The sequence below is a fragment of the Sylvia atricapilla genome, chromosome 2, assembly GCF_009819655.1.
Source record: "Sylvia atricapilla isolate bSylAtr1 chromosome 2, bSylAtr1.pri, whole genome shotgun sequence".
NCBI lineage: Eukaryota > Metazoa > Chordata > Aves > Passeriformes > Sylviidae > Sylvia > Sylvia atricapilla.
The window spans coordinates 23,685,879-23,711,288 of NC_089141.1; the positions used below are offsets into that span (position 1 = coordinate 23,685,879).

General features: G+C 46.9%; 1 protein-coding gene across 1 annotated transcript in view; it reads left to right on the forward strand.

Annotated features, from left to right (window-relative positions):
- Nucleotides 1-25,410, forward strand: part of VANGL1 (VANGL planar cell polarity protein 1) — a 46,781-nt gene that overhangs the window by 15,472 nt on the left and 5,899 nt on the right. The window contains exons 5-7 of the mRNA XM_066340995.1: nt 18,752-18,885; nt 22,145-22,277; nt 24,259-24,493. Coding sequence (XP_066197092.1) covers nt 18,752-18,885; nt 22,145-22,277; nt 24,259-24,493 — 502 coding nt within the window. The remainder of the gene's footprint in view (nt 1-18,751; nt 18,886-22,144; nt 22,278-24,258; nt 24,494-25,410) is intronic.

Consider the following 25,410-nt stretch of genomic DNA (forward strand, 5'->3'; position numbering starts at 1 on the left):
GTGATGAGGCAGTTCAATCATAAGTGAATTCTGCAGAGAAAGTTTGGTATGTGTCTGTATTTACCCATATATACACACACAGCAGATTTGGTTTGAGAGAGTTTGCTTGGTGGTAGATTGTGGGTTTGTGTTCAGAGGAGCTGAGATCCTACACCTGCCAAAGTCTGCATGTCTCACTTGCTGTTGGAGACAAAGAATTTTGTCTTTAGAATCTTTGCCTGAATATTTAAATAGTGCATGTGTTAGAAACAGTGTTTTCTCCAATTCTTTTTTGCAGCAGGGTTTTGAAATGTCTGGGGTGGTGCTAAGGCAGCATGGAGTTGTAAAACCTCAGATGTATGAAAACTTGTAACTTCTCATTTGTTGGCAAGCTAATTTCAGTTTCATTTGGTACATTGAATGCAAGCCATGCAGCACATGGATGTCTTGTGTTACAGAAGAGTCTCATCAAGCATGTCTGATAATTCTAAATTAGTGTTGCTTTTTCCTTAGTTTGACAGATGAGCATAATGTGTATTGACATGTGTTTTGAAGCCTGTGTGTGTTTCCATATTTACTGTTGCAAAGGTAAAGCTGTAGGTTTGATCAGGATATCTCTCAGCTAAGGAAGAGTTTGTCTTGTGTGTGTTACTTGCGTGTAAGTTGTAAGAGCTTCTGATTTTGATAAAGAGTGTGGCTCCAATGTGATAAACTGTGTAAAAAGTGAATGTAGTTGATATCTCCTTCAGCTTCTACGGGCTTAAGATGGTGAGATGTTTGTGAAACATGAAAAAAAAAAAAAAGAGAACTTGATCATCTTCGCAGCATAATTTTGCAGAGTTTTCATTAAGATGTTGTCATGCGTTTTGATTGAATGTAAGCCAGGATGACAAGATGCTGCCTTCTGTCCTTGATTGTCTGGCTGAGGCATGGGGCTGGAGTGGGGTGTCTTTTGGGTCAGTTGATGGGAGGATGTGAAGACATGCAAGGACAGTATGGATTAGAGGAAGGTTGGAGAAGCAGCCTTGTGGGTGTGCTGGAGAGGTGATTCCAACTATGATGGAGTAGGCATATATCACTTGCTGTTGCCTTTGGGCTCTGTTTGCCACCATGCATGCTTACCTCATCCTAACCCTGTTGAAGGGATCTTGGAGAGGTTCTGAGCTGCCACTTGGAAGGAAGCAGCTTGCTTTATTTAACAGGTATAGCAGTCTGAATGTCTGCTGAAATTAAAACCTTTTGTCTCTTTATGCTCTCAAATATCTTCAAAGTTTTGATCACCAGCAATCCACAGAGTCTGTCTTCATCAGCCATCTAGTGTGCTTTGGAGAAGTTGGTGATGAGAGAGGACTTGAGATGTCTTATATTGCTCGCTGTTGTTTCTTGGAGTAGTTCTGGGTTGGTTTTTTTAACAGCAGAATTGTTGGTATCACCCTTTTTAATCCAAGATGGAAGCTTTCCAACTCAGGTCTTTTCTGGTGAGGCAGAAGGAGCTGCTATGTAAGTATGAGAGCAGCGTGTTTTCTGGGAGAGAAGGGAAGAAAACAATAGCTCAGCCTCCCTTCTGGCAAACCATGTTTTTGCAAGGCAGGGTACAGACAGGATTTTCCACCCTCCTTGGCTCCAGATGCAGTAAAGAAGTTGAAAGTGCTGAGTTAGGTATTCCACTCCACCCCTGAGAGCCCCAGGTCCAGGAGGGTAAGCATATTTGGGAGTAGTTCCCCAAATTCATATTCTAATCAGCCTATTAATAGGCTGGCTTGGTCCCACCCCCAGAACTTTGGCTATAACTTTTCTTCTGGGAGACTTGACTGCCAAAACGAACGTTCCCTTTGGCGTTGATTCAGGAGCTTGGAGGGGGGAGGTAAAAATTAAACAGGAGTCTTGATGAGTGTGGTGCCAAGTCTCAGCTCACTGACTGCTCAGCTGCTCCTGGTGGGAAGGGTGGTCACACAGGGCAAAAGCCTTCTGGTCATATGTGTGGGTAAAGAGCAGGGAGCAGCAGAGATGCAGCAAAGGTCAAGCTTGGGAAAATGCAGGAGGTTGGGTGGGAATGGTGGTGACACTTTGAAAAGGAAACAGAGGTGGGGGAGCACAAAAGTAGGTAACTTTTCAGTTGAAAGGATGATACTTTTTTGAGTGGAGGATGGGATTTGCAGCCTCAGTTTTTCAGTATAAATAGGGATGATGATGGCACTTGTCATCCAGAGTTCAGTACTGTCTTTATGGTTCAGAAACTGTGTAGGAAGGATCTTGCTGGAGAAACCCCTCCTTTGCTAACTATATTGTCTTTCTATCCAGTGAATATTCTTTCTCACCCTCTAGCTTTGCTAGTCTACGCGGCTCAAGAAAATAAACGTCTTGTAATACGCGTGATAATTACTGATCTTTCACATAGACTGAATGTTGGGCTGCAGTATAGTTAGTCTTGGTTTTCTGAGGTTAGAAATGTTTGAGAGTGGATTCTTCTCCCTTTTGCTCATCCTTACAGCAGGTATATGAGGGGCAGGGCTGTGATAGTTCATCTGGTGTTGGGCTGTTTAAAGGAGTAGGAGTTTCAGTCTTTTTTGTCTGTCTGTCGTGGTTTACCCCCACTGGCATGTAAGTACCACACAACCCCTCACTCACACCTTGCTCTGTAGGATGGGGATGAGAGTCAGAAAAAAAAAAGGTTAAATCTGTGGGTTGATATAAGAACAGTTTAATAGTCTAATTAATGTAAAATGTAATACTAATTATAATGACAGTGATATTTGTAATTGTAACAAAGAGGGGAGAGAGAGAATAAAACCTGAGGAAGGCAAGTAATGCTCAATACAGTTGTTCTCTGTTAGAAATGACCAGGGCGGGAGATGATATTAACTCCTTAAATGCCTTTATTTAAGAAGGGGAAGCTCAAGGGATGGCCTACACCACTGCTGCTTCACCGAGGAGGAGGTCCGGGTCGGTCCTGCCACTGCCCTCGTTGCTGCAGAGCCACTGCAGAGCCGGGAGTTCGCCCTCAGGAGTGTTCGCAGGAACTCAATTTGGCACGTTTGGTCTAGGGTCGTCACCCTTGCTCAGTCCTCCTGTGGTCATGGCGAGAAGGCAGAATCAGTCCTCCGGTAGCTGAGGGTCCTCTCAGTATTGTAGTGTCTTTCTTTTATTTGGATTTTGTGTTGGGTTGCAGCTTTTGGACCATTTTGCCAGCAACTCCACTTCCTCTTGGAGCGGAGCTTCATGGGAGTCCTTGTGTTTTCCATAGGGGTGGCAACAGCAGTTTGACGGGCAGGCCGGGCACTGGCAGGGAACAGCAACTGGAGCAGGCAGAGGGCAGGTGGGAGGAGCAGCAGAGGGCAAGGGGTGTACAATACAAGGGGTAAGAAACTGGGGTCTGGGATACAAACTTTCGAGGGAAGGTAAGGGGCATGCAAGTTGCTATGGATACTAGTGCACTCAACAGTAATAAGTAACAGTAACCAAACTTCCAACACTTGAACAACTAGGAGTCCCTTAATTTTATTCACTTCATTCTCCACCCACTGACTGATGCCCAGCCTGTTCCTGGGCAGTGATTGGTGGCTCCTGGCCAGCTGTCCTCAGTTGATACACTGAGCATGATGTTTTTGTGGTATGGAATATCCCTTTGGCCAGTTTGGGTCAGCTGTCCTGGCTGTGCTCCCTCCCAGCTTCTTGTGCAACTCGTCACTGAAAGGCAGAGCATGGGAAACTGAAAAGTCCTTGACTTAGAGTAAGCAGTACTTAGCAACAACCCAAACATCAGTTTACTAGGAAGAGAAGTAACGCAATCCCAGAGAAAACCAGGACACTGTCCTTTCTGGTGTGGGCTTGCCTTCATGAGCTAGGTGGCTAGGAAGCTGGTGGGGAAGCCCGTTTACACCTTTAGAATCAGGATTCAAGTTTTGCAGATGGCTGTGTGCTGGTCAGTGTTCTTTTGTCACTCTAATCAAGAGAAGCTTGGTACTCAGAAGTAGCAGTTCTGTATAATAAAAGTGTGCTTGAGCATTCCCTTTACCCACCTCCATTTGCATGAGTGTTTGCGGGACTATGGTTTAAAAATTCAGGAAGGGAACAGCTGCTTCCTCAAAACAAGTACCTGTCTCTGAAAACCCTGTGCCTTCCCTGCAGGAGTTATCAATACCTTACTGAGAGACCTGGTGGCTTGCACCACCAGGTGCAAGAAAAGAAAAGGACAAACAAAAAGTAGATGCAGACACATTCTGTGGAAAGGGAGCACATTCAGCCTTGTCTCCCAGCTGCTTTGGGTATTTGTTGGACCTGTTGCTTATAAAGCTGGTTTCTAGGTTGTCGGCATTTACTGATTAATCTGATGAGCGCTCTCTGGTCAGGCATCCCTTGGTGCCACTGGTACTTTGTTCTCTGTTGAGGGCTAAGGACTGGGAATAGGCTTCTCCATATTCCAGCCTGCATTTGTAAGCCTTGACACCTGATCTTGTTGCTCAAATATGCCTTCCCATAACAAGTGTCTAATGAGGAGCATGTGGTCAGCATTTGAACTGAACAATTTGTACGGATTGCTCTTGTGTGGAGTTGTATCGACACTTACACTGTTTTAAAATCTTTCTGCTCCTCAGAAGGAAAGCTTCCATGGAATATAGACGCCTTGGTTTCTGTTTCTAGCATGGTTGTAACCATGGGTTTAGGCAGTGGGATCTTTTCCCTGAGCAAGAGCTGCTGAAATCTTGCTGGTTTCTGGTGAAGGAACTTCATACTGTGTGTCTGTTTGCAGTGTTCCTTCATAGAGTGGCTGAGCCCACGCATACACTTCTGGGATATTTCTGTTCCCAGTAGGGCCGTCAGAAGGGACTGCAGGACAAGTATTGGTGCACCATAGTGCAGTGCTGTAGCTGCCGAGCTAAACCCTGCTGGAGACACTCCAGGCTTCTCCTTCCCTCCTTTGTTTCCTCTGTGTTCCCAGGGACTTGAGGAATTACACTGACCCTCCTTTCTCCTTGGGGTTTCTTCAACATCACCATCTTCTCTAGTGATGCACACTGATGAAACAGATTGAGCTGATGAGTTTTTACCTTGTTCTGAAGCAAAACATATCGTTAACTGTCTTGCTGCTTTGATTGCAGGAACTTGCTAGAACAACACATTACACAGACTTTGCAGACCAGCTCTGTTGCCAGAGCCTCCGGCCTGTGTGAAATTAGCCTTGTTCTTGAATACATTTTCCCTGTCCTGAAATTTGTACAAAGTGTCCTGATGCCCGTTTTTGTGTGAATTTCTCCTGCCCATCACCAAATGGGATGAGCACCAGCGTTGATCACTCTCCCCTCCCAAGAAGTTCTGGGATAGCCTGCTAAATGGGTGTTAATTGCATCTGCAAGTGTGAAGCTCCTGGGGAAACTGAGGAGTCTTCTCCAGAGCAGCTTCTTTAGCACTGGGAGGTGTCAGACTTGTGACCCCCCCAGCCCAGTGGCTCTCCAGCAGCGCTTCACCAAACTGCGTTTACAACTGCTTTCTTGCAACTTATCATCTCTGCAACTTCTTGCAACTCATCTGGGCTGCTTTTCCACGCTCCCCGTCCTAAACTTGCAGAACTTGTTCATAGTGGGCAGCTGAGCATTAGCACCTTTCAAACACCCCGTGCCACGAAGTAGTCCTGGAATAGGAAGGAAAGCTCTGACTTGTGGATGAACTGATAATGACTTCTATGGGATGAACTGATAATGACTTCTATGGGAAGAGATTTTTCAGCCACATTCTTAACCATTTTTAGTCACAGGCCGTGCTTTTCCCCCTGCCTCACCTCTGGAGGATGGTGCTGCAGAGATAGGTACCCGTGGAATTGCAGAAGGAAATTTTCCAGTAGCCTCTGAAAAAAGGAAAAAGTGCTGTTCCCTGCCGAGTAGGGAGCAGTTTCCTTTGATGTTCCGGATGAGTTATAGGAATGGTGCCTTGTTCTGTTTTACAAGGGTCTGTTTGGTGGTGCAAGGGGTGTATTGCCAGCAAAGTTCAGCTGAGACTTATGGCATGGGTCAGAGCAGTACCTCATTAAGAGGCTGCTTGTTTGTGGCAGAAGTTAACAGTAAGCTCTAGGAGTGCCGGGTGCTCCTCGTTAGAGGTGAGGGGAAAGTCTAGGAAGGACCATCAGTATTGACAAAATTCATAACTTCTCTGGGAGTTTCTGATGGGGTAAAGTCTGTCTCCGAAGCCTTGGAGAGTGTGCTTTTCTGAAAGGAGCATGTTTTCCTAGCCTCTGACCTTTCTGCATACAGTTTCCAGATTTTACAGATGCCTTTTCATATGGAACTGCTCCTCCTTTTGATAAACGGGACACAGAGCTGGGGGATCTGATGTCCCCACATCTTTCTACCCTTCTCTACTCCCTTCCTTGATCTTGATCCCTGATCACCCCCAGCACCCTCTGTGCACACACCATCTTCTCTCCTCCTTACTGGGAGGAGGATGAGCTGAGTGCTCCAGTGCAGGTACCAGACTGACTTGTGCTCCTGCAGATGCACTAGGCAGCAAGAGCAAGTGGTGCAGGCTGATTGTTATACCCTGGAGCAGTCTTGCATATTTGGAATACTTAATACTTTAAAAGTTTACAAGCCTACTTGCAGGTGAAGTGCCCACTGTCAATTATTAACCCAAAGGGCCAGTACAGTGTTGCTTGCTCCCTGGTGAGGAGCTGCTCCGCTTCATCTTTCTGAAAGAAGTGGTGTGGAGGAAATGCCATTGGGTTCATCTGCAGGGATTTCCTTTCTTGTTGGCTTGTCTTTCAAAACCAACTCTGCCCAGAAGTCCAAGAACGGTATGCACTCCAGCCTACCCTGTACTTAGGGGGTTTGTCATGGAATTTCTGTTCCACTGCTGTCCGTGTCCTCTGAAGTGCCTGTGTGTACCACCCACAGAGACAGATGGCCTCCCTAAGCTGCCCAACAAATTTTGTGGCTGTGAGGGTACTTTTATCTTCAAATGCTGGGGGGGGGGGGGGGGAAATCCACCCCCTCAACCTTTGACATCTGTCTCGTGGTGAATGATGAAATAGAAATATTCTGCAAAGAAGTGAGGTATGTGCCCTTCGAGGGAAAAGTAGAGGCTCACGTTTTGCTAAGAGGACAAGGAATTGTGAATTTACAGTTCCAATATAGCACAACAAGTGAAGTCCAATAAATATGGAAGCTAATTCCTGACTCTACCTTGAAGAAGTAAGGAAAAGTTAATCGGGAGCTGTGTGGTAGTAATAGAACTTTATTTTTTTTTTTTTTATTTATTACTGGCTATAAAATTGAGGACAATATTTTCACTTATAACTTGAGTGTCCCTCCAGTACATGCTTAAATGAACTTCAGTGCTTAAAGTTCTTTTGTTCAGTGTAGGTCAAGTGGGGACATCAACTGACAGTGTGGGGAGAGCTATTCCCTGGCTGACAGGAGAACAGATTCCTGGCACAGCACTAAGGACCTTGGCTGTGGTTTGGAGCTTCAGGCTGCTGACTCTGGCTTGCATTCCTCTAGTCCTGGTGGAGGGTTATCTGCAGCCTTGCTGGGGCTGGATTTTTTCTTTGCTTGTAACTGCAGGTCACGTCCTGGTTGCCCCAGTGTTGTTTCGTAGGGTTGCTGAGTGCTGGTTATACAATCAGGTGGCTCTTACTTTTGCAGAGCTTGCTGGGGTGGAGCTTTGTGAGGGACGCTGTTTGAGTTTGAGAGTGGATAACCCTCTGTGTGCAAAGATCTGCTGGTGGCTGACATGGATGCTGCCTCTTTAAAGCCTGTCTTTATAGGCTTGCAGAAGAACAAAATTCCCAAGTGTTTGAGAGGAATCCTGGAACAAGTTAAAGCCGCTCTGTTGACTCCAAAGGCAACCTTATTCAAAGTCTTGCCACGTTAATCCCATCTCCACCTAGGAGTCAAATAAGAGACGGTTCTCTTTCCTGAGAGAGCATCTGACCAGGCAGCTGTAAGATCAAGAGCTGAATGCTGATCTTTTGTGGCTGCAGCATCTAAATGTAAGGTCTTATCACATCACTGGAGTTTCACTGCCAGTAGAAGCTTTGAACACTTTATTTCCTTGGAATTAAAGCTGTACTTCTTAGGTTTGACATAAATAAAACCCCTAAATCAGCAACTAACCTCTTCTCCCACCCACAAAAAAAACTACTAACAAAAAGCCTCACCCTTAGTTACTTCATTACTATTAATGTAGCTTGAAGAATTGCTTGGCTAAATGTGTGAGTGGCCTTATTTGAAGCATGAACAGGCTTTAAATTCTCTCGTGTAAATGCAGACTCTTACAAACTTCTTACCGTACCTGCCAGCTGCTGCATATACTTTTTTTTTTTTTTTTTTTTTCATTTGAGGTTCAAACTAATCAAGAGGTATAGCATGCATGCATGCTAGGAAGAGGAAATGCATTGCTGTCATGGATTATGCTGCTCCCAAGAACTGGAAATGGTAATCCATGGTCCCATATGTTACTTTCTGCCCATATGACTTCTGTAGGGTTCCTGGGTGCTTGAGCAGGACACAAGCTTGAGCTGGAAGCTGATGGGTGCCCTGTAGCTCAGGGCTTGAGGATGTCTGGTACTTCATCCCTTGTGTCTGCACTAAGTGCCTGTCTCAGCTCACCCTTGCACACAGGGTAGGCTCATAATCTTGCTCCTAACTCCTGTGTTCAGAAGGTAAAGCACACCTTGGTATTGTTCTGTCCCCCTGACTTGTTTGAAACTCCCTAAATCCTAAATACGACATCAAGTGTGTAGAAACTTTTGAAAGAGGGTACACCTCCCTCAGAAATACTCTGTACACCCCTCAATTACATAAATGTTTGATCATAGTTCTGCATCACTTCTTATGCTGATGCTGCTGCAGGAAAAAATCCTGTCAGCATCCTGATCCCTTCCTCACCCCTCCCAAAGAAATATTGTCTAGTTGCACAGCAATGCACTGGTGGAACTGGGGAACAGGTAATTCACATCTCTATAATCCTTGTAGCTTTGCAGTTTGTGTGTGTATTTTTCTACTTGGATTATTTTGCTCAGCTTAATTTCTGCAGTCTTCTTAACTACCCTTGTGGTGTTTAATGGTTACAAATGCTTGTGGTGGCAGAGGAAAGGTTTGGTGGAGGGAAAGATGCAGGATAGAATTCTTTCATGGCCGCTGACTGATACTCAGCTTGCCATTGACCAGGATCTCCAGGTCCCTTTCTGTGGCAATGCTTTCCAGCATCTTATTCCCCAGTCTGTCTTTACATCCAGAATTGCCCCATCCCAGGTGTAGAATCTGTCACTTTCTCTTGTTGAAACCATTCACGTGGTTGGTAATTGCCAATCCCTGTCACTTGACTGGGTCTCTCTGCAGGGCCTCCCCCCCTTCAAGGTCGTCAGCTGTTCCTCCCAGTTTTGTATCACCTGCAAAATTGCTTAGTATCCCTTCCAATCTTGTGTCCAAGGCATTTATAAAGATGTTGAAGAGCACAGAGCTGAGGATGGAGCCATGTGGAGCCACACTAGTGACAGGTCTCCAGTCTGATGTTACACCATTCACTATAACCCTTTGTGTCTGACCCAGTTGCTCACCCATCACATGATATGTTTATCCAGCTGAATGCTGGACATCCAGTAGGATCCTGTGAGAGACATTGTCAAAAGCTGGACTGAAATCCAAAAAGATTACACCAACTGGCTTCCCTTGATCAACTAGCTGGGTTACCTTGTCATGAAAGGCAATGAGTTTTGATAAGCATGACTTTCCTCTCATGAAGCTGTGCTGGCTGTGAGTGATGGCTGTGTTGTCATCACACTTTCAGGTGTTTTTCAATACCTCCCAGAATAATCTTCTCCATCACTTTACCAGGCATTGAACTGACACTGACAGGCCTGTAGTATCTGGGATCCTCCTTCTTGAAAATGAGGCCGATGACTGCTCAAAAATCCTCAAGAGAGGCTTTGCGATGACGTCAGCCAGCTCTTTGAGGAGTATTGCCTGAATCTCATAGATTCCTGCAGTCTGTGGGAGCCCTCCTTGGTGGGGCAGGGCTCTGTCTGCTAAAGTTTCCTCCTCTGCTGAGTTTTGGGGAAAGGAGAGCCTCCAGTCCTTGCTTCTCCTCCCCTGTCCGTCTGACCTACAGGAGACCCACCTTGGCCCAAGCACGGGGGATTGGTCTTGAGCACCTCAGGTCATGTCCTTGGAGATTCAGAGCTGGACATGGTGCACAAATAGATGGCAGCATACTTCTGGATTTGGTTTACAGCCATATCACCAGGTGTGAGACTGGACTTTGTAAATTATTTTGTGTTGTGCTGATCTCCTTCCGCAGAGCCCATTGGCCTCAATAATCTGCTCAGCTGTGCAAATGTTAACTGTAAGATTGACTTCAGCAGTGTCCCTGACTCTCTCAAATTGGTTATGGGTCTGTGTCAAATTTGGTGTGGACTGCTGGCAGCTGGGTGCAACACCCACAGTGCCTGGGGAAGCCAACTTGCCCCTGCTTTATCAACACTTATGTATTTCTGGGGTGCCAGTGTCTACCATGCTGTGCAGGTTTGTGAGGAAAGCTCAGCAGCAGCTTCTTCCCATCACCTTTTCAATTAAGTTGTCCTCTTTGTGTTCTTCTCTCACTTCTCTTTCCTCCCCAAACTGCCTATTTGCTCAATAGATGAAGAAAGCCTGTCATATCTTTGGCTTTCCTTTAGTGTGAGCAGACAATAGTTGGTGTTTTGCTTGTGGTTTGTTTTTTCTTTCACGAATAACCAAGATAGTATTCTCATTAGCTCCCTTGAGGCTACCCCCACCACTTGGTGAAACCATATCATGGAGACAAATGTTTGGTGTGCTAGCAGTGCCCTTGGAAAACCCCTTTCCGAGCTCTTGCTCCTGGATCTAGTAGCTGCTGCTCTCCAGGTCCAGTTAAACTCCTAGTGGCTCCTGAGGGTGCTGGGTTGGGCTTGAGGTGTGAATGTCTGGCCAGGTGTTGCTTTGGTTCACTGCAGGTGTCTGGGACATGGCAGGGGCATGGGCAGCTCCTTTGCCTCTCATGTTTCTTGTCTGTGTTGCAGCAGACCCTGGAGCAATGAGCAACTTGTAGCAAGTGTTCTCTTTCTGTTTGATGGGAAGGTAGTGCCTTTGCCTGTTTGAATGTGTTGTATGGCATCAAAGGGAAGTGGGTGTCTAGTTTGAGAGCTATTGGGGCATCTGCATGTGGTTATTGGTGTCTGAGGAACTGGCTGAAATACAGCCCAAGCCATGAGTGCCTGAAAGCTGCTTTTGTGCCCTGGCTAATTCATGAGCTATACCATTTGGATTTAGTGGCTCTGCTAGGTATCTGGATGGTAAGTGCTTGACAACCACTCCCCATACATGCTGCTCCCCTTGGAGATGTGGTCTTGGCTTAAGAGGATGTCGGCAGTTTGCTTTGGAGCCTGCTCTCCTGTATCTGGCTTCCTCAGGCTGAGGGAGAAGTTTGTTGCACCACATGTTCAGGCTTTCACAAGGGGCTCTTTCAGATGCAGCTCCTGAAGCTGCTCTTGAAGCATTCACCCATCCGTATGGATGGCTTGAGGCAACTGGAGCCAAGTGGCTTTGCCACATGTTAAACTCCTGTAGCTATTCTGTGAGGGGCTGGAAGGCAACCTTCCCAGTTACCTAGGCTGACCTGCTGCAATAAGGCCTCCTAGAATTGTATACAGGGAACTTGGCAAGAAGCTTCATCTCAGCAAGGGATTAAATATTGGGTTTTTTTTAAGGGAGTCCACTGCCTTCCATAGGAAGCCCTTCTGGTGCTCCAGAACCCCTATTGTTTCCAAAATTCATGTTAGACTTCTACAGCTTATTTCATTTTCTGTCTGTTGAATTTGATGTTGGAGGTAACAAGTGTCCTTATGATCTTTGTGTACCTTGGCACCACATACTGTGAAACGAGATGTTTACTGTGTTACTGAGGAAGAGAAGCGTGGTGCTGTCACAGCATCTGACCTCAACACAGTGATTGTCCTTTCCTGGCAAATCATATTATTGGACCTTTTGGACCACTCCTTGTGCTCTCCTCCACACTACATATTACCAGTAGTGTTCTGGTTTTTCTTTTTCCTAGTCTGTTATGCTAGCTGCCACCTTCAGCTGTTGGAAGGAAGGGCAGTGCAGCTGTTGGTAAAGCATTCATCAAGGTTTGAGGTTCTACCAATAAAGGTGACTGGGGAAAACATTCAAGCTGTGTGCTGGTACCCTAAAGACCAGTTAACTTCCTGAGGTATCAGGCTTGAAGTTTCTCAGGAGAACTGCAGTGGGAGCATGCCATTGGGTTTACTGGGGTTTTATAGCTGCTGGCTAAAACTTCATGCTCTGTACTTCTGTAGCAGCATCTTTTTAGTGCTGGCCTGGGAGTGCTTTTATAGGATTCCTCAGAAAGGCTTAAGTAAGTAGCTTGTTTGGTTTGTATGAGGTAAAGGAGTTGATTTCCCCACAGCCCCCAAGTTTGGTCATACCCTCCTGTAAAATCTGGTTTTTAGAAATACTGACAGATTCCCTTCAAAATGAAACCACTCAAATGTAACAGCAAAGTTAGTAGTAGACTTACAGGGATATTTTTCACCTGTACTGGAGGGTTTTGACTAGGCTGCTTTTTGAGGTTTTAGGAAAACAAACTGAAGACCCAACCTGAAAACAAATTCTGCTCTTTCATTCAGAAAATTTCCATGTTGAAATCCCTTCTACTTCAGCAGTGAACTATTGTATTGCTCAGCTGGTGTGTTGATTCTGATTCTTGTCTTGCAGAAGATGAGACTTAAAATGTCTGTTGGAGAGCAACATATCTTGGACTGCACAGGTTAGAAAAGGGGAGATCTGCGATTAGAAACTGGGCTGGCACTCTCCTTAAATGTACGTTAGTTGTGTTGTTCCGATGTCCAATGTTGGATCTAGATGGGGACACACCTTAAATTCCTGTCCTGTTCTTTCCATGTTGTTAAAAAAGGCTGTGAGGGCAGAGAAAAGATGGAGATGGGTCACTGCAAAACTGGGGTAAACCTTGTGTGTGTTTGGGTTCCATATATATCATTAATGGATGGATGTTGGCTTCCTTGGGGGCAGCAGCTGTGCTGCCATCATGCTGACAGCCTGCTGCTATGATGAGGTTTTCTTCCCTTTCCTCATAAAAGTTTGACCTTGCAAATTCTTTTCCCTGCCTCACCAAATGCCAGAAGTTTGGTATCTAAAACAAACTTGCAGTGTCCCAGTTGCCCGGTGCCTGTTCCAGGGAGGGCGAGGATTGTGCTTGCCTGCCTTAGCCAAGTGGAGATCTCAGTTGTGGTTGTCTGACAAGAAAATGTGGTTTTCCTTTTCCTAGGAACTGCAGTCCTGTTCTCTTCACTGTACCAAACTGAAATGCTCTTGTAGTTATGATGATCAAAAGGCGTTTTTCTGCTCTGCTTGTTGGCCACAGCTGCTGGAGCAGTTCCTTGTCTTTGGCATCTCTGCTGAGATCTGTCTCGGGCTCTGTTTACTGGAGAGGACAAAACTGTAGCCAAGCCATTTGTGCTTCTGCATGACCTTGGTCTTCTCGGGAGCCTTGCTTCAAGGTGTTGCTTGGGAAGGACAGAGAATACCAGATTCCTTGTGTCTTGGCAGCTCATTGCCCCTGGTGTGGCAGTGCTTCCCAGGGTCATCTATCTGGGCAGCCTGTGCTGGCCTCACCTGTAGGCATGACAGGCAGAGCTGCATAGAGGATGGTGGTAATCCCTTCTGTAATCTTCTTCAGCTGGGATGTTGGTGTGGGGAGCATTTTGACTTCAATTGTCTATTTCCAGTTTTATTCCTAGTTCTGGTGACTTTGCTCTGGGAAAAGAGGCCAGCATGGTGAAGGATCAGGAACTTAAGCCCTAGCTCTGTGCCCTGGCTAAAGTGTATGAGAAAGGGAAAAAAGGGAGTTTTCTGGGAGGGAGATGTGACTGTACTGCAAGGGAGGGCAGAGCAGTCCTCTGAGCCTGTTGGGTGTGAGCTGACAGCCCTGCTAGAGAGTACAAAGTGCTGTGGATGATCAGCTCAGTGCCCCAGGAGACCTCAGTATCTCCTGCAGTAGGCAAGCTCCATGCAGTTTTAGGCTGGAGACGTCTGGTAAGGCAAAGCTGACTCTCCTTGGAAGGCTGTGTTGTGGAATCTTTTCTTAGCTTTTCTTGGAGGTGCCAAATTTCCCAATTGGTTGTGGCAAGTGTTTTATGTGCCCAGAGACTTTAGCTTGTTTTGATACTGTGTCTGTTTTGAAGAATGTTAAGAAAACGTTGTTTGGAGGAGAGGAGTCTGTGCTGGGAACCATTTGATTAAAAAACCCCAGGCTTTCTCAGCCCACAATTAGCACAGCAGTCATCAAACCTCTGACTATCCCTGTGTATTTTAGGTGTGTGTGGCTCACTCTAAACCCTGATGCTGCAAGATCTGCATCCATAGCAAGAATGCTCTGGTAGCAAACAGCTCAGCTCTTTCTGAATGTGTACATAGATCTGTTGCAAAAGTATGGGGCACTCCTCTGCCCTCGATGATTCTCAGTGTCTGCTGATATTTGCTACAGTACCATGACAGGCTACATTTCTAGCTTAGCAGGAAAGCACAAAACTACTAAAACCATGTGAGTGACAGGTGCATGGAGGTGTGGCTTCAATTTTTAATATTTTCTTTCTCTCCTTATTATTTTATTTTCACCAACCCTCCACCACCATTTCATAAAACTCGAACCCCTTTTCCTAGAAACCACCAGCGTCCAAAGCCAGTATTTTGACGATATAAACGGGCTTCTTTCCTTGTGTTTGCTTCAGTATAGTACTGGCCTGTTTCCCTAGAAATCCAGTAAGAACAGCCAATTTCAGTATTGGTGTAGTTGTGTCACAGAAGGCAAATACAAAGTCAAAATGGCCTCTGAGGCACAGGGTATGGCCAGACTGCAAATATTCAAATCTTTTGGAGCAGCAAGTATTCAGGCAAAACTGCTCCTGACTTACCCTTTTGAGAGAAAAAAAATACTCGCTACCTTTGTGTCACATAGTCCCCTCCTCCACTTCCTTGGATGCCGTGTGAAAGTTAATTCCTTACTGTTAGTAAAGGGCTCTGCATTTCTGTGCTGCCAAATGCCGCCGAGGTACCCCGTGCTTCTGCTGGGTCTGCTTGTTTGCTTTCCCTCTTGGCAGCATGCTGTGACATGGCCTTCTTCAGGGGAGTAAAGATAATCATTGGAAACAAGCAGCCCTCCGACTGCACAAAGCGGCAAAGCATAGAGCCTCACTGACACTGCCTGCAAGGAAAACTCTGTTTCCAGTAGGCTGCTGGATTGTGCGAGGGGTTTTCCTCTCGTGCCATCAGTTTTGAATCTGAACTGTTGCATGGAAATGCTTTCTGTGTCCTGATTTTTGTACTCGGCCCATGGCGGGGGTGGGGTTAGAACTAGATGATCTTTGAGGTCCCTTCCAACCCGAGCCTTTGTATGATGATTTCTGTGTTTCCGTGCTCCGCTTTTTCTGCGTTCTGGCGGTTTGCTGCAATGCCGGAATACACTGGGCTGCCAGACCCTCTCGATGGGACGGTCCTCGCTCTGACCTCTTTCATACGGGCGATTGAGTATCGAAACTTTGTGTTCGTTCTCTTCCTGCCCCTCCCCATTCTTTCCAAGCGCTGAACAAAAGGAAAGCCTCGGCGCGGCTTGCTGGGACGCGGGGGGGATGAACGCCGTGACCGACATGGTGCTGAACCCTGCAAGGAAGCCGCCTCTCCTCTCGGGGCCGGCGGGAGCGCTGCCAGCCCCATTCCCGCTGGAGCTGCCGTGTGGGTGGAGGGGCCGCCTCCTGCAGCCGCTTCACCTCGCTCGCAGGGCAGCACAGGGGCTGCCCTGAGGTGGGAAGCCCAAAAAAAAAAAAAAAAAAAAAGCCTGGATTGGTGTCAGGAGACAGCAGACTTCCGTGGTGTTCGCTTAGCTGCCCCTGGCTGCTCCCATGCCTGGGGTGGCCCCCTCCCGGCGTGTGGTGCTGCACAAGAGCAGGGGGTGCCCCGGTGCCGTGCTTGGGGTGCCGTGCCTGCTCGGGCTGCGGGTTCTTGTTGCTTTGAGCGCCCATGTGGGGCAGGGCTGGCCGTGCTGAGCCGGGCAGGGTGAGGCTTCCCCTTGATGTGGGTGAAGAGGTTGAGCAACACGGCCCAGCAGGCTCTGATTCAGCCTTTTCCTTGCTCTTGCAAATTATTGTGATCCTTTTAATTTACTTGTCTGCGGCTTCTAATTTTATTTTATTTTTTTTTTCCTGTAACAGAGAGTTTGAAGATTTGTAGTTGTAGTTGTCTTCTTAACCTGCCGTGCTTTGAATGCACTACATGGGAGATGGAAATGGGCTGGTAGAAATCCAGGAAACCGATGTTTATTACATTTCTGTTCCGGAGAGCAGACCCCTCTGTGGGACTGGGCCATCTCCTGTGTGGGATTTACCCTGTACTGGATTTGCATCAGCAACAAATACCTGGGCTTTAATTTTCAGGGCAATGATCGTTGCTTGCTGCAATGCAAAAGCTTTATTGAGTTTGGGTTTTGAGTGCACGTGCCAGTGAATTGGTGGGGAAGGTTGATGAATGAGGAGATGGAAGGGATGTTAGGTAGGGAAAGCTGGCATCCTGATGATAATGCTGTCAGTGGGGTCCAGGGAAAATGTGTATGTATAAAAATAAATTATTCTCTGCTGTGATGCATTGTGTTTTGTCCTAATAGAGCTAGTTGGTCAGTGGAGCTCCCAAACGTTTCCCACTGCTGGGATGGAAGTTCCAGTGATGTTCGAAATGAGTATATTGTATTAACAGAGAATAACTGTTCATTTTTATCTTCCTGTTTTGAGTTGGTCCTCGTTTTCCAAACATTGTGTTTTGTGATGAAATTCTATGGAGTTTTATCTTCCTGGGAAGCAGAGGTGGAAAAACTTGATCATGTTTGCAGTCAGAAGGGGAATATGTGCTGCCTCCACATGATTACTTTTATGAAATTTTGTTTATAGGCTGCAGCAAATACTCAGTAGATATCAGAAGTGTGGCAGGGAGAAATAAAATGGATTTCACCTGTTCTGTGTCACCATCTATGTGTGTCTGGCAGTGAGTCATTCTGTACTGCTTTATCAAAGGAAAATTGTTTCCTTGGTTAACTAGTGGCTCTTTATCACAAATCAGTAGCTGAGTGCCTAAGTGGAGCTGCTTTTCCCAAATGTAAGGTGAGGAATTATGAAGGAGTGGCACCTGAAAGGTAAAACCTTCTTAAGATGATCTAGCTGGACCAAAATACCCCTCCAAACAATCTTAAAGATGGAATTTGCTTCAAAAGCTAAATTCATCATCTCAAAGGTACACAGCAAATGAATGGTGATGTACTGACTGATGAAGCTACTCAGTGAACAAGTCTAGGTTTGTTCTTCTTTCTCAGAATCTTGAATGGGCTGGCATCTGTGCTTAATTCACTGATCAGTGGGAGTGTGGCAGCTGTAGAGTAGTGAGGATGGGGAGGTGTTGTGTTTAAATTACTTGGGTGTGATGCAGAAGTTTAATATTAGCACAAAGCACAGGAAAATTTAAATTGCTCCTCCGGGAACACACGGAGAATCTGTGGTAGTGCTGAGCACTGAATTTAGGGCTTAATTTGTTAATGTCTTATTTTCCCACGTTACAGTCCTTGTAATGTTTTCTTCCTCTGTTGTAACATGTGTGAGAACACTGTTGCTTTCCTTCGGAGAGGCCTTGTTGGTAAGCCTGACCTTGCCAATTAACTGGCAACAAATGTGTTGGCAATTACACTTTAATTTCGAATGCACAAAAATTATTTTTAGTGTGGGTCCTTGGCAAACTCCATTTGGCTGAATGGGTGATCTGCTGAGGGTGCCACGCTGAGGCACAGAGCCAGAGCAGCATGGAGAGAGCTGTGTCCTCCTCCCGCATTTTTAAACGCCGGAGCTCGGGCTTGTTTTGAAATGCTGCCCTATTTGTTGGTAACTGTGCCTACAGACATCTCTCTCCCTCTCTCCGTTGTCAAAATGATCGCAAAGAGAGATACCTCTGGGTTGAGCCTTTCCTGCTGCTGGCGCGTGTGTTTGTTTTGCTCCCATGTGTCATCGTTTTGTGTAAAGGCATCCCTTCAAAGGGATGGAGGGAGTGCCACTGCTCCTCGTTCTGTCCCTAGCCGGGGATTTAACCAGCAATACTGAGGTAATCCGGCAGCCCTACTGCTCAGGCAGAGATCTTATCTTGCTGTGAAAGCTGAAGAGATCACACTCTTGTCAGTGCTGGGATGGAGGAGGTCTGGGGAGCTACGGCTGGAAATGACACAGAAGGAAAAGCGTCCATCTGAGCTGGTCCTTCCATTCAAGCTGGATGGAAGCTTGGATACAAAACCCCTACAGCAAAACCTCTGGGGCGTTTTGGTCTCCAGCCTGAGCAAGGTCTCTGCAGCACGGTGATTGTACTGCCGAGGTGTGCTGAGCTCTTGTTCCGTAATTTCCCGTGCTGCAGGCAGCCTAGTGCTTCACATTATGTGCTGCCCTTGTTTAGGGATTTCCTGACATCCTCCTATTGAGCTGAGGGCAGAGATACTTATCTTGCATCTCAAATGAAATTTCAGGTCCTAGAGAGAGTAATTAATATTCTGTGTATTGCACGGTCCTGTAGGCATGACAGCTCTGTTCCGAGTAGTATCACAATTCTTCCTTCCTTTCCTTTTTTGTTTTTTAATATTTTATGAAAACAAGAGAGCTTGTTGTGATCTGAGAGGATTTGTCTTATTTTATTTTTTCCTCTTTCCCCAGCATCCAACGAGCTGCTCTGGTGGTTCTGGAAAATTACTACCGAGATTTCACCGTCTACAACCCAGCTTTGTTAACAGCCTCCAAATCCCGAGCAGCCAAGCACATGGCTGGCCTGAAAGTCTACAATGTTGATGGTAGGTGAGGCAAAATGTAGTCTCAGAGACTGGGTGGGATGGGGAAAGGCTGGGTTTGCTTTATGCTTTGTTATGCACACATTCTCACCTTTTTGCTTTGCCAAATCCTTGTCTCTTGCTGGAAATCTTCCTAGCAGTGCTGAGTTTGCCAGTTCCAGATGACTTTACAGATGTGTTTCGCCCTCAATAAGGCTTTTGTCTTTGCCAGGTGGAATGGCCACGTTTTGGATCGGGCTTAATTGTCATGTGGCTTGACACTTTTCAGCTCCACTGCTTGGGTCAAGCAGCCTCTGCTTTTTGTCACCCTTGGGTCATCTCTTTAGCTGTGATAGTACAATAAACACAACTTTTAACTTAAATGAGTTCCCCAGTTGTTTATTGTGCTGCTTTCACATACAGCCTTCAGGAAAGTGAAGGAGCCACGGTATAAGCAGCAGTAAAGTGATGCTTATCAGCCTGCAGCCTCAGCACTAAATGAGCTATGCCTGGCTCACCCGTGGCCATGGAAATTCAAACACAGATAACGATCCCCATTGAGCTTTGCCGTTCTACAAACAGTTTTCAAGCTGTGGAGCTTTAGAAAAGCGGATGGATGGATGGACTGACATGGATATGTGGACGCTTAAAGCAGTGAAAACTGGACTTAATAATTTGACACTCAAACCCTATCAGTGAAAGTCACGCTTGTTAAGCAGGGTGTGCCCAACAGCCTTTACAGAGGTGCACATTCCTTTGAGGGAGTCAGAGTTGAGTAGCAAAGCTTTCATGGTGAAGGATGGCTGAAGTTGTGTGACAAAATGTGGTAAAGGCACGTCCTGCCCATGAATTTGTTAGTATTGAAAGGTTTTGAGAACTGGGAAGAGGAGACTGAAGGGACTTAGGTGTGCAAGGTGGCTCTGTGTGCATGGTGTGGAGACTGAAATACGAAGAAGATCTGTCATATGGAAAAACATGAGACATGATTGTTTTGCTTTCAACAAAGTTTCCATGCTTATGGGTGTGGAATATTTTTGGTTTATGCTCCTTTTTGGTTTGTTTGTTTGTATTTTTAAAATTTTTTGATGAGTTTCAAAGACCTTATTCTAAAGGCTTCTCCAACCTCATGCAGCACTCCTGAGTCCATAACATTAATTGGAGGTCTAGATTCTTACAGCGTGATATTCCCATCCTGACAGAGGAAGGGAGAAGTGAGGGAAGGGGAAGGACAGGTTGCCCATCATGTGTCCTTTGCTGCCTGGAGTGATGCTCTTGGTTGAGTTGTGTTGGAGAGGGAAAGCAGTCAGACATTCAAGAAGAAATGCTCAACGTTTTTCTAGAGGTGAAATTATTTATTCCTGCTGGTTGCTCTCAGTGAGGCCTGGTGTAGGGAAGCTGAGGGCCTCCTGATCCCACAGGTGTCTGCACACTATTCAGACCCCACAGCCTGCCAGGCTGGCTGCTGGATGTGCAGTTCTGATTACCTGCTTGTCTTCTGCACTGCAGTATCTCTTCAGGAGTTGGTGTGCTTTCTTTCCATGCAACACCAAGCTCAGAGAAAAGACTGTCAGTGTGGTAGTGTGAGTGCCTCAGAAGCTGCTAGCTCATGAGGCTTTGTTACAAGAGAAGGAACCAGACACAAGCTGCAGATGTGGCTGGCAGGCCTTTCCAAGTGTCAAGCTTGTGAACTTGCCAGGGCCTGGAAACCCCTGCCTTCCCTTCTGGGGCAGTCCTGGTTGTCTGGGCTGTTCAGTGTGCAATGCTGGTGCCTTTGTGGACATGGAAATCACAGGCTTAGAGGCATGTCCTTAAGAAGATTCCATCCATCTTACAAAGCAGAGTTAGCTTTGGCTGCAGCTTACCCTGGCAGCCTGACAGTCTCTTATACCCTTCTTGTAAAGAGACAGTAATGCTATTAAGGCAGCCTAATTTGTTGACAGCTTTTGTGTTTGATACTGCAGCAGCCAGGAAAGAAAAACATATTGCTGTAATCTCTCTTATGCAGAGTGGGGAGGTTCACCTTCAAAACCAGGATTTTCATTGCCAAGCCTAGTCAACGAGGCAAATTACAGATGTAACCCAAATTTGGGAGCTAGAGTCTCCCTTGAGTCATACCCTCCATTTCGGGGCTGTCAAACAAAGTCTGAAATGTTTAGATTCTTTAGAAGCTATTTGTGTGAGTGCTTGTTCTTCCCACTCCTGAGTCTCAGGCTTCTGTCTTGGAACCTAGTTTGGGCTTTTTAGGAAAAAAAAATTAAAAGAGTTGCCCTTGCTTGAGCAGAACAATTTTGAGCGTGTCTGTGCAATTGATTTGCCTTAACCACTGCCAGCTGAGAGTGTGAGCATTCAGAGCAGTTTGGCACAAATCAGCTCTTGGTGGCTTGGAGGCAGTCCTATGCTACCACTTCTCTCTGGGTAGACCCACTTCTGCCCTCTATCTGGATTGAAGAATTTATAAACTCTTCTGGGGTAACCTTTTTCCTCTCCCTGCCTGAAAAGTCAGACCTGAGGGCTTCATGGGAGAGTTGCAGAACTTAGTACTGTATTTTAAGGTCCTATGGTAGACAGCTCTGTGGACTGACAGGGTGTTACAGAGCAGATTGCAGCTTCCTTGTTCCTGTGTCTGTGTAGGATCTGTAAACAGCAGCAGAACCTCTAATGGCAGGTGCTGCTCAGAGTGCCATGAGAAGCTATTGCACATATATAGACCCCATCTTACCCTATTGTGGGACTGCTGCTCTGACAGCATCTGCCCTTCTGGGAAACCCTATGCTTTGTCTAAAGGTGACCCTGCTGTCCCCTGCATCCTGCTTCCCCTTCCTGCAAATAACTGTCTGGAGTTTGGTTTTCATTTATTCATCTCCATGTCTCATTATGTTCTTGTGTTTGTCTCTCTCCTCTTTCCAACTTCTCACTTTTTGTGCTCTCACACTGTCTTGGTGCTGAAATGTGATATGCTCCAGCTGCCCTTGCCTTCAAACTGAAAGCATATATAATGGGGGGTAAGTTGCATCCTTGGCATGTTCACCTCACTCTGCCTTCGTGTATATTGTCTGAGACCCTTCATCCTAACTAACTTCCCTTGTCCACGTGCCAGAACGCCCTCTCTAAGCCTGTGCTGCCTTGCAGGGTTTCTACCGGAGCTCCTGAGGAAGGGTTTATAGGGTTGGCTGGGAAGGCTGGAGCCCCAGAGCACATGTGACAAGTGCTGTGGGGTGCCGGTCTGTCCCAGCCCCAGCGCTGTGGCACTGACACCTCCTTTGTGTGCCCCGTGTCCCCGCAGGCCCAGGTAACAACGCGTCGGGGCAGTCCCGGGCCATGATCGCGGCGGCCGCCCGCCGCAGGGACTCCAGCCACAACGAGCTCTACTACGAGGAGGCCGACCACGAGCGCCGCGTCAGGAAACGCCGCGCCAGGTAACGCCGCCCTGTCCCCGCTGCTGCTGCTGGGAGCCTCGGCCCCGTGGGGCTTGCCAAGCCTGCAGGGTGCCCCCAGCCCACCACGAAGGGCTGGCTGTGAATCTGTCACAGGGAGGAAGCTTATGGAACCCAGATGCACAAGGAACGGTGACAGCTTGCAAATGGAGTTATGCGAAGAACACGCGTGCAGCTGAGCTCGTGTATGTGAGGCAGGTCGAGCTGATGCAGTGTCGTGGATTAGGGAACAGTCCAGTGCTTGATGAGTCTGTAGTTGCTTGCTGTAGGAAATCCCATTATTTTTGTCCGTGCCCAGGCTTGTCAGCTGAAGTAATCCTGGGACTGGATCAGTGGAGTGCTTGGTGCTGCCCCTTCATGGGTGAGGAGAATATTTGTGCTTCCAGGCTAGTCAAAGGAACAGTTTGACTGACTTCCAATGAACTGAGGAGGAAAGACTTGACCACAAGCAGTTACATTTTATTTTGGAACATGGATATGTCTTCTGCCAGTCATGCTTCAGCCACAGAATTGATGCTTTGTTGAGGTGACCCGAGACAGTGCCTCTGTTTGCTCAGGAGCCTAATTGCAGTCTGTAGGTAGCATACCTAACAGTTTGAGGCAAGTTGCTTATGGGCTCCCCTGAACTGAGCTGTGTTTGGAAGGAATGTGTCATAACTGGAAGGAGACGGCTTGTTTTGAGTTTTCTTTTGGCAGTTTGTTCCACTGGGAAGATGCTGGCACTGCATCCCCTCCTTGCCTGCTTCAGTCTGACCTATGCTCTATAGTCTCTGTCTTTTAGGCTCTCTTCCAGCCTCAGAGCAATAGGAATTTAAACTTGCCCTTCTGAGAAGTGCAGAATCCTAACTTGGGCACATCTCCCGTGCTTGCTGAGTTTGGTTAGAACAACTGCTTAGTCAGAGGGAAACCTTCAATCACTAGATAGGGCCAGATGTTTCAGGCCAGGAGTTTAAAACTGATTTCCACCCCCATCTCCCCCCATGTCAAATTAAACAAAATGGCCAAGGATCAGGAGTTCCCATGCTGTTCCTCATGGACAGCCTAAATGTAGTATGCTATACCTCTGCTTGTGGTGAGGGAGCTGCCCCTGGCTTTAAGGTGCATTGGATATTGAGATTGTTGTGGACAGTCATTGGTAACTTGAGAGGAAATGAAGTATAAAACAAGTCCTGTCTGAAGGGGCCACAGGGTTTTATTAGGTAGCTCTTCCATTATTGCTTTTTCCTCACTAGCTGCAGCGTAGCCCCTCACTTGCAAGTCAGCCCAGTACTAATTAATGAATGTCATAAGACATCTGTTCCCCTTTTGTGATGTAGTCTTGATGTTTGCTCACCTGTGCCAACACAGGAATGGTTTGCAGAGGATGCCTTTAGCTGCAGTGTTGGGAGTGAAGATGGAGGAGTGTTTTCACCCTTGCTGTTCAGTGGAGGGGGGCAGGGCAGAGTCATTGGGCAGCACAAGCTCTGCACACAGCTGGTGGAAGTGGGGGCAGGCTGCAGCTTGTGAGCACAGAGTGTCTTGGAGCAGGCTGTGTTCTGGGTCACACTGGGGTGTGGTCACCCTCCCCCTGAGCTTGCCTGTCCTGTGCTCTGTGCTGCAGTCCTGTGTGCTGGGACCACTGTGCTCAGACATGCATTAAACACAAGGGCAGCTGTGTCTTGTTTGAGTCATGTAGCTGATGTTTCTGCTGCGCTGGCAGAACCAAGTGCAGTGCTCAGGGCTTTACAGTATTAATCCTGGTTTATGGCCCTCAGCTGCTGGATGGCTTGGGCAAGACGGAGAAGCTGCTGTCTACCCCTCAGACTGTCAGTAGAGAAGATTTTGTGTAAATTGGTGGCAGGCAGTGACTTGATGGCAGGTGGGAATAGGAGGCTTGTAAATCCTGACTCCCAGGCTCTGCCTTAACCACAGACCCATCCTACTTCTTGTTATGACTCTTGCTGTCCTGGTGTTTTTGCCGCAGGCTCGTGGTTGCGGTAGAAGAGGCTTTCACTCACATCAAACGCCTCCAGGCAGAGGAACAGCAGAAAGCTCCAGGAGAGATGATGGACCCCCGAGAAGCGGCCCAGGCCATCTTCCCCTCCATGGCAAGAGCTCTGCAGAAGTACCTTCGCACCACCCGCCAGCAGCAGTACCACAGCATGGAGAGCATCCTGCAACACTTGTCCTTCTGCATCACCAACAACATGACACCAAAGGTAATGGTTGCTTTCTCTAATGCTGCTGCAGGGGGTAGAGAGAAGGGGATGGCACATCTGTGTATGCAAGCTGAAAGAGAAAGTTGTCAGGGGAGGTGAATGAAAGCTTTCGTAGTTGCTCCCTGTGAATTGATCAGTGTGGTGTAGGTTGCACCAGGTCTTGAAGGGAAGTAATATTGACTTCTGTCTCTTTTTTTTTGAAAGTGCGTATGAGGTATTTGTTCTTGAATCCAGTTCAGCAAAGAGAATGCTTAATAAACGTTTGAAAGGGTGGCTTTGAGTCACAGGAGTTTTCCCAGCTGGCTTGCAGTAGCAGGATGATGCAGGTGGCAACCTGCAAAGGATCTTTTTTTGGTTTTCTGCCCCTCTCTGCCTTGCTGCAGTTTGGACTGCTAATTATTGCCTAAATCTGCCTCTCTGACAGTGTTTCTAATTCATGAGCTGCTTGATCAAACATAGTTTAATGCTTCTGCCCAGACTGTGACTGTTGACTTGCAGACACAAGGGAGGGACTGAATGATAAGGGAAACAGGTCACACAATTCCCCTCCCACTCTCTACCTTCCCTTCTAAGAATACCTCACAGTCCTAGGGAAAGTTTATTCACCCAGGATTTACTGCAGTGAGAGCAGAAATGCTGTCAAGAGATGGGGCTTAGCACCCTCTCATTGCGAGGCACCTGGGACCTTGCTCAGGTATGCACAGGGATTTCTGCTGCCATTAAGATTGCAGAGGGACTTTAAAATACAAGCAAGGTCAAATGGCGGTTTGCATTCTGTTTTCAGTTTTGCACCCTCAGGCTGAAAACATGGAGACATCTGTTTACCACCTTAGCTTACCCTGAAGAAGAGAGCCAGCTATCCTGTCTGACTGTCTGGGACTGTAGTTTTGGGATCGGTTATGGGGCTGGTAGGAGAG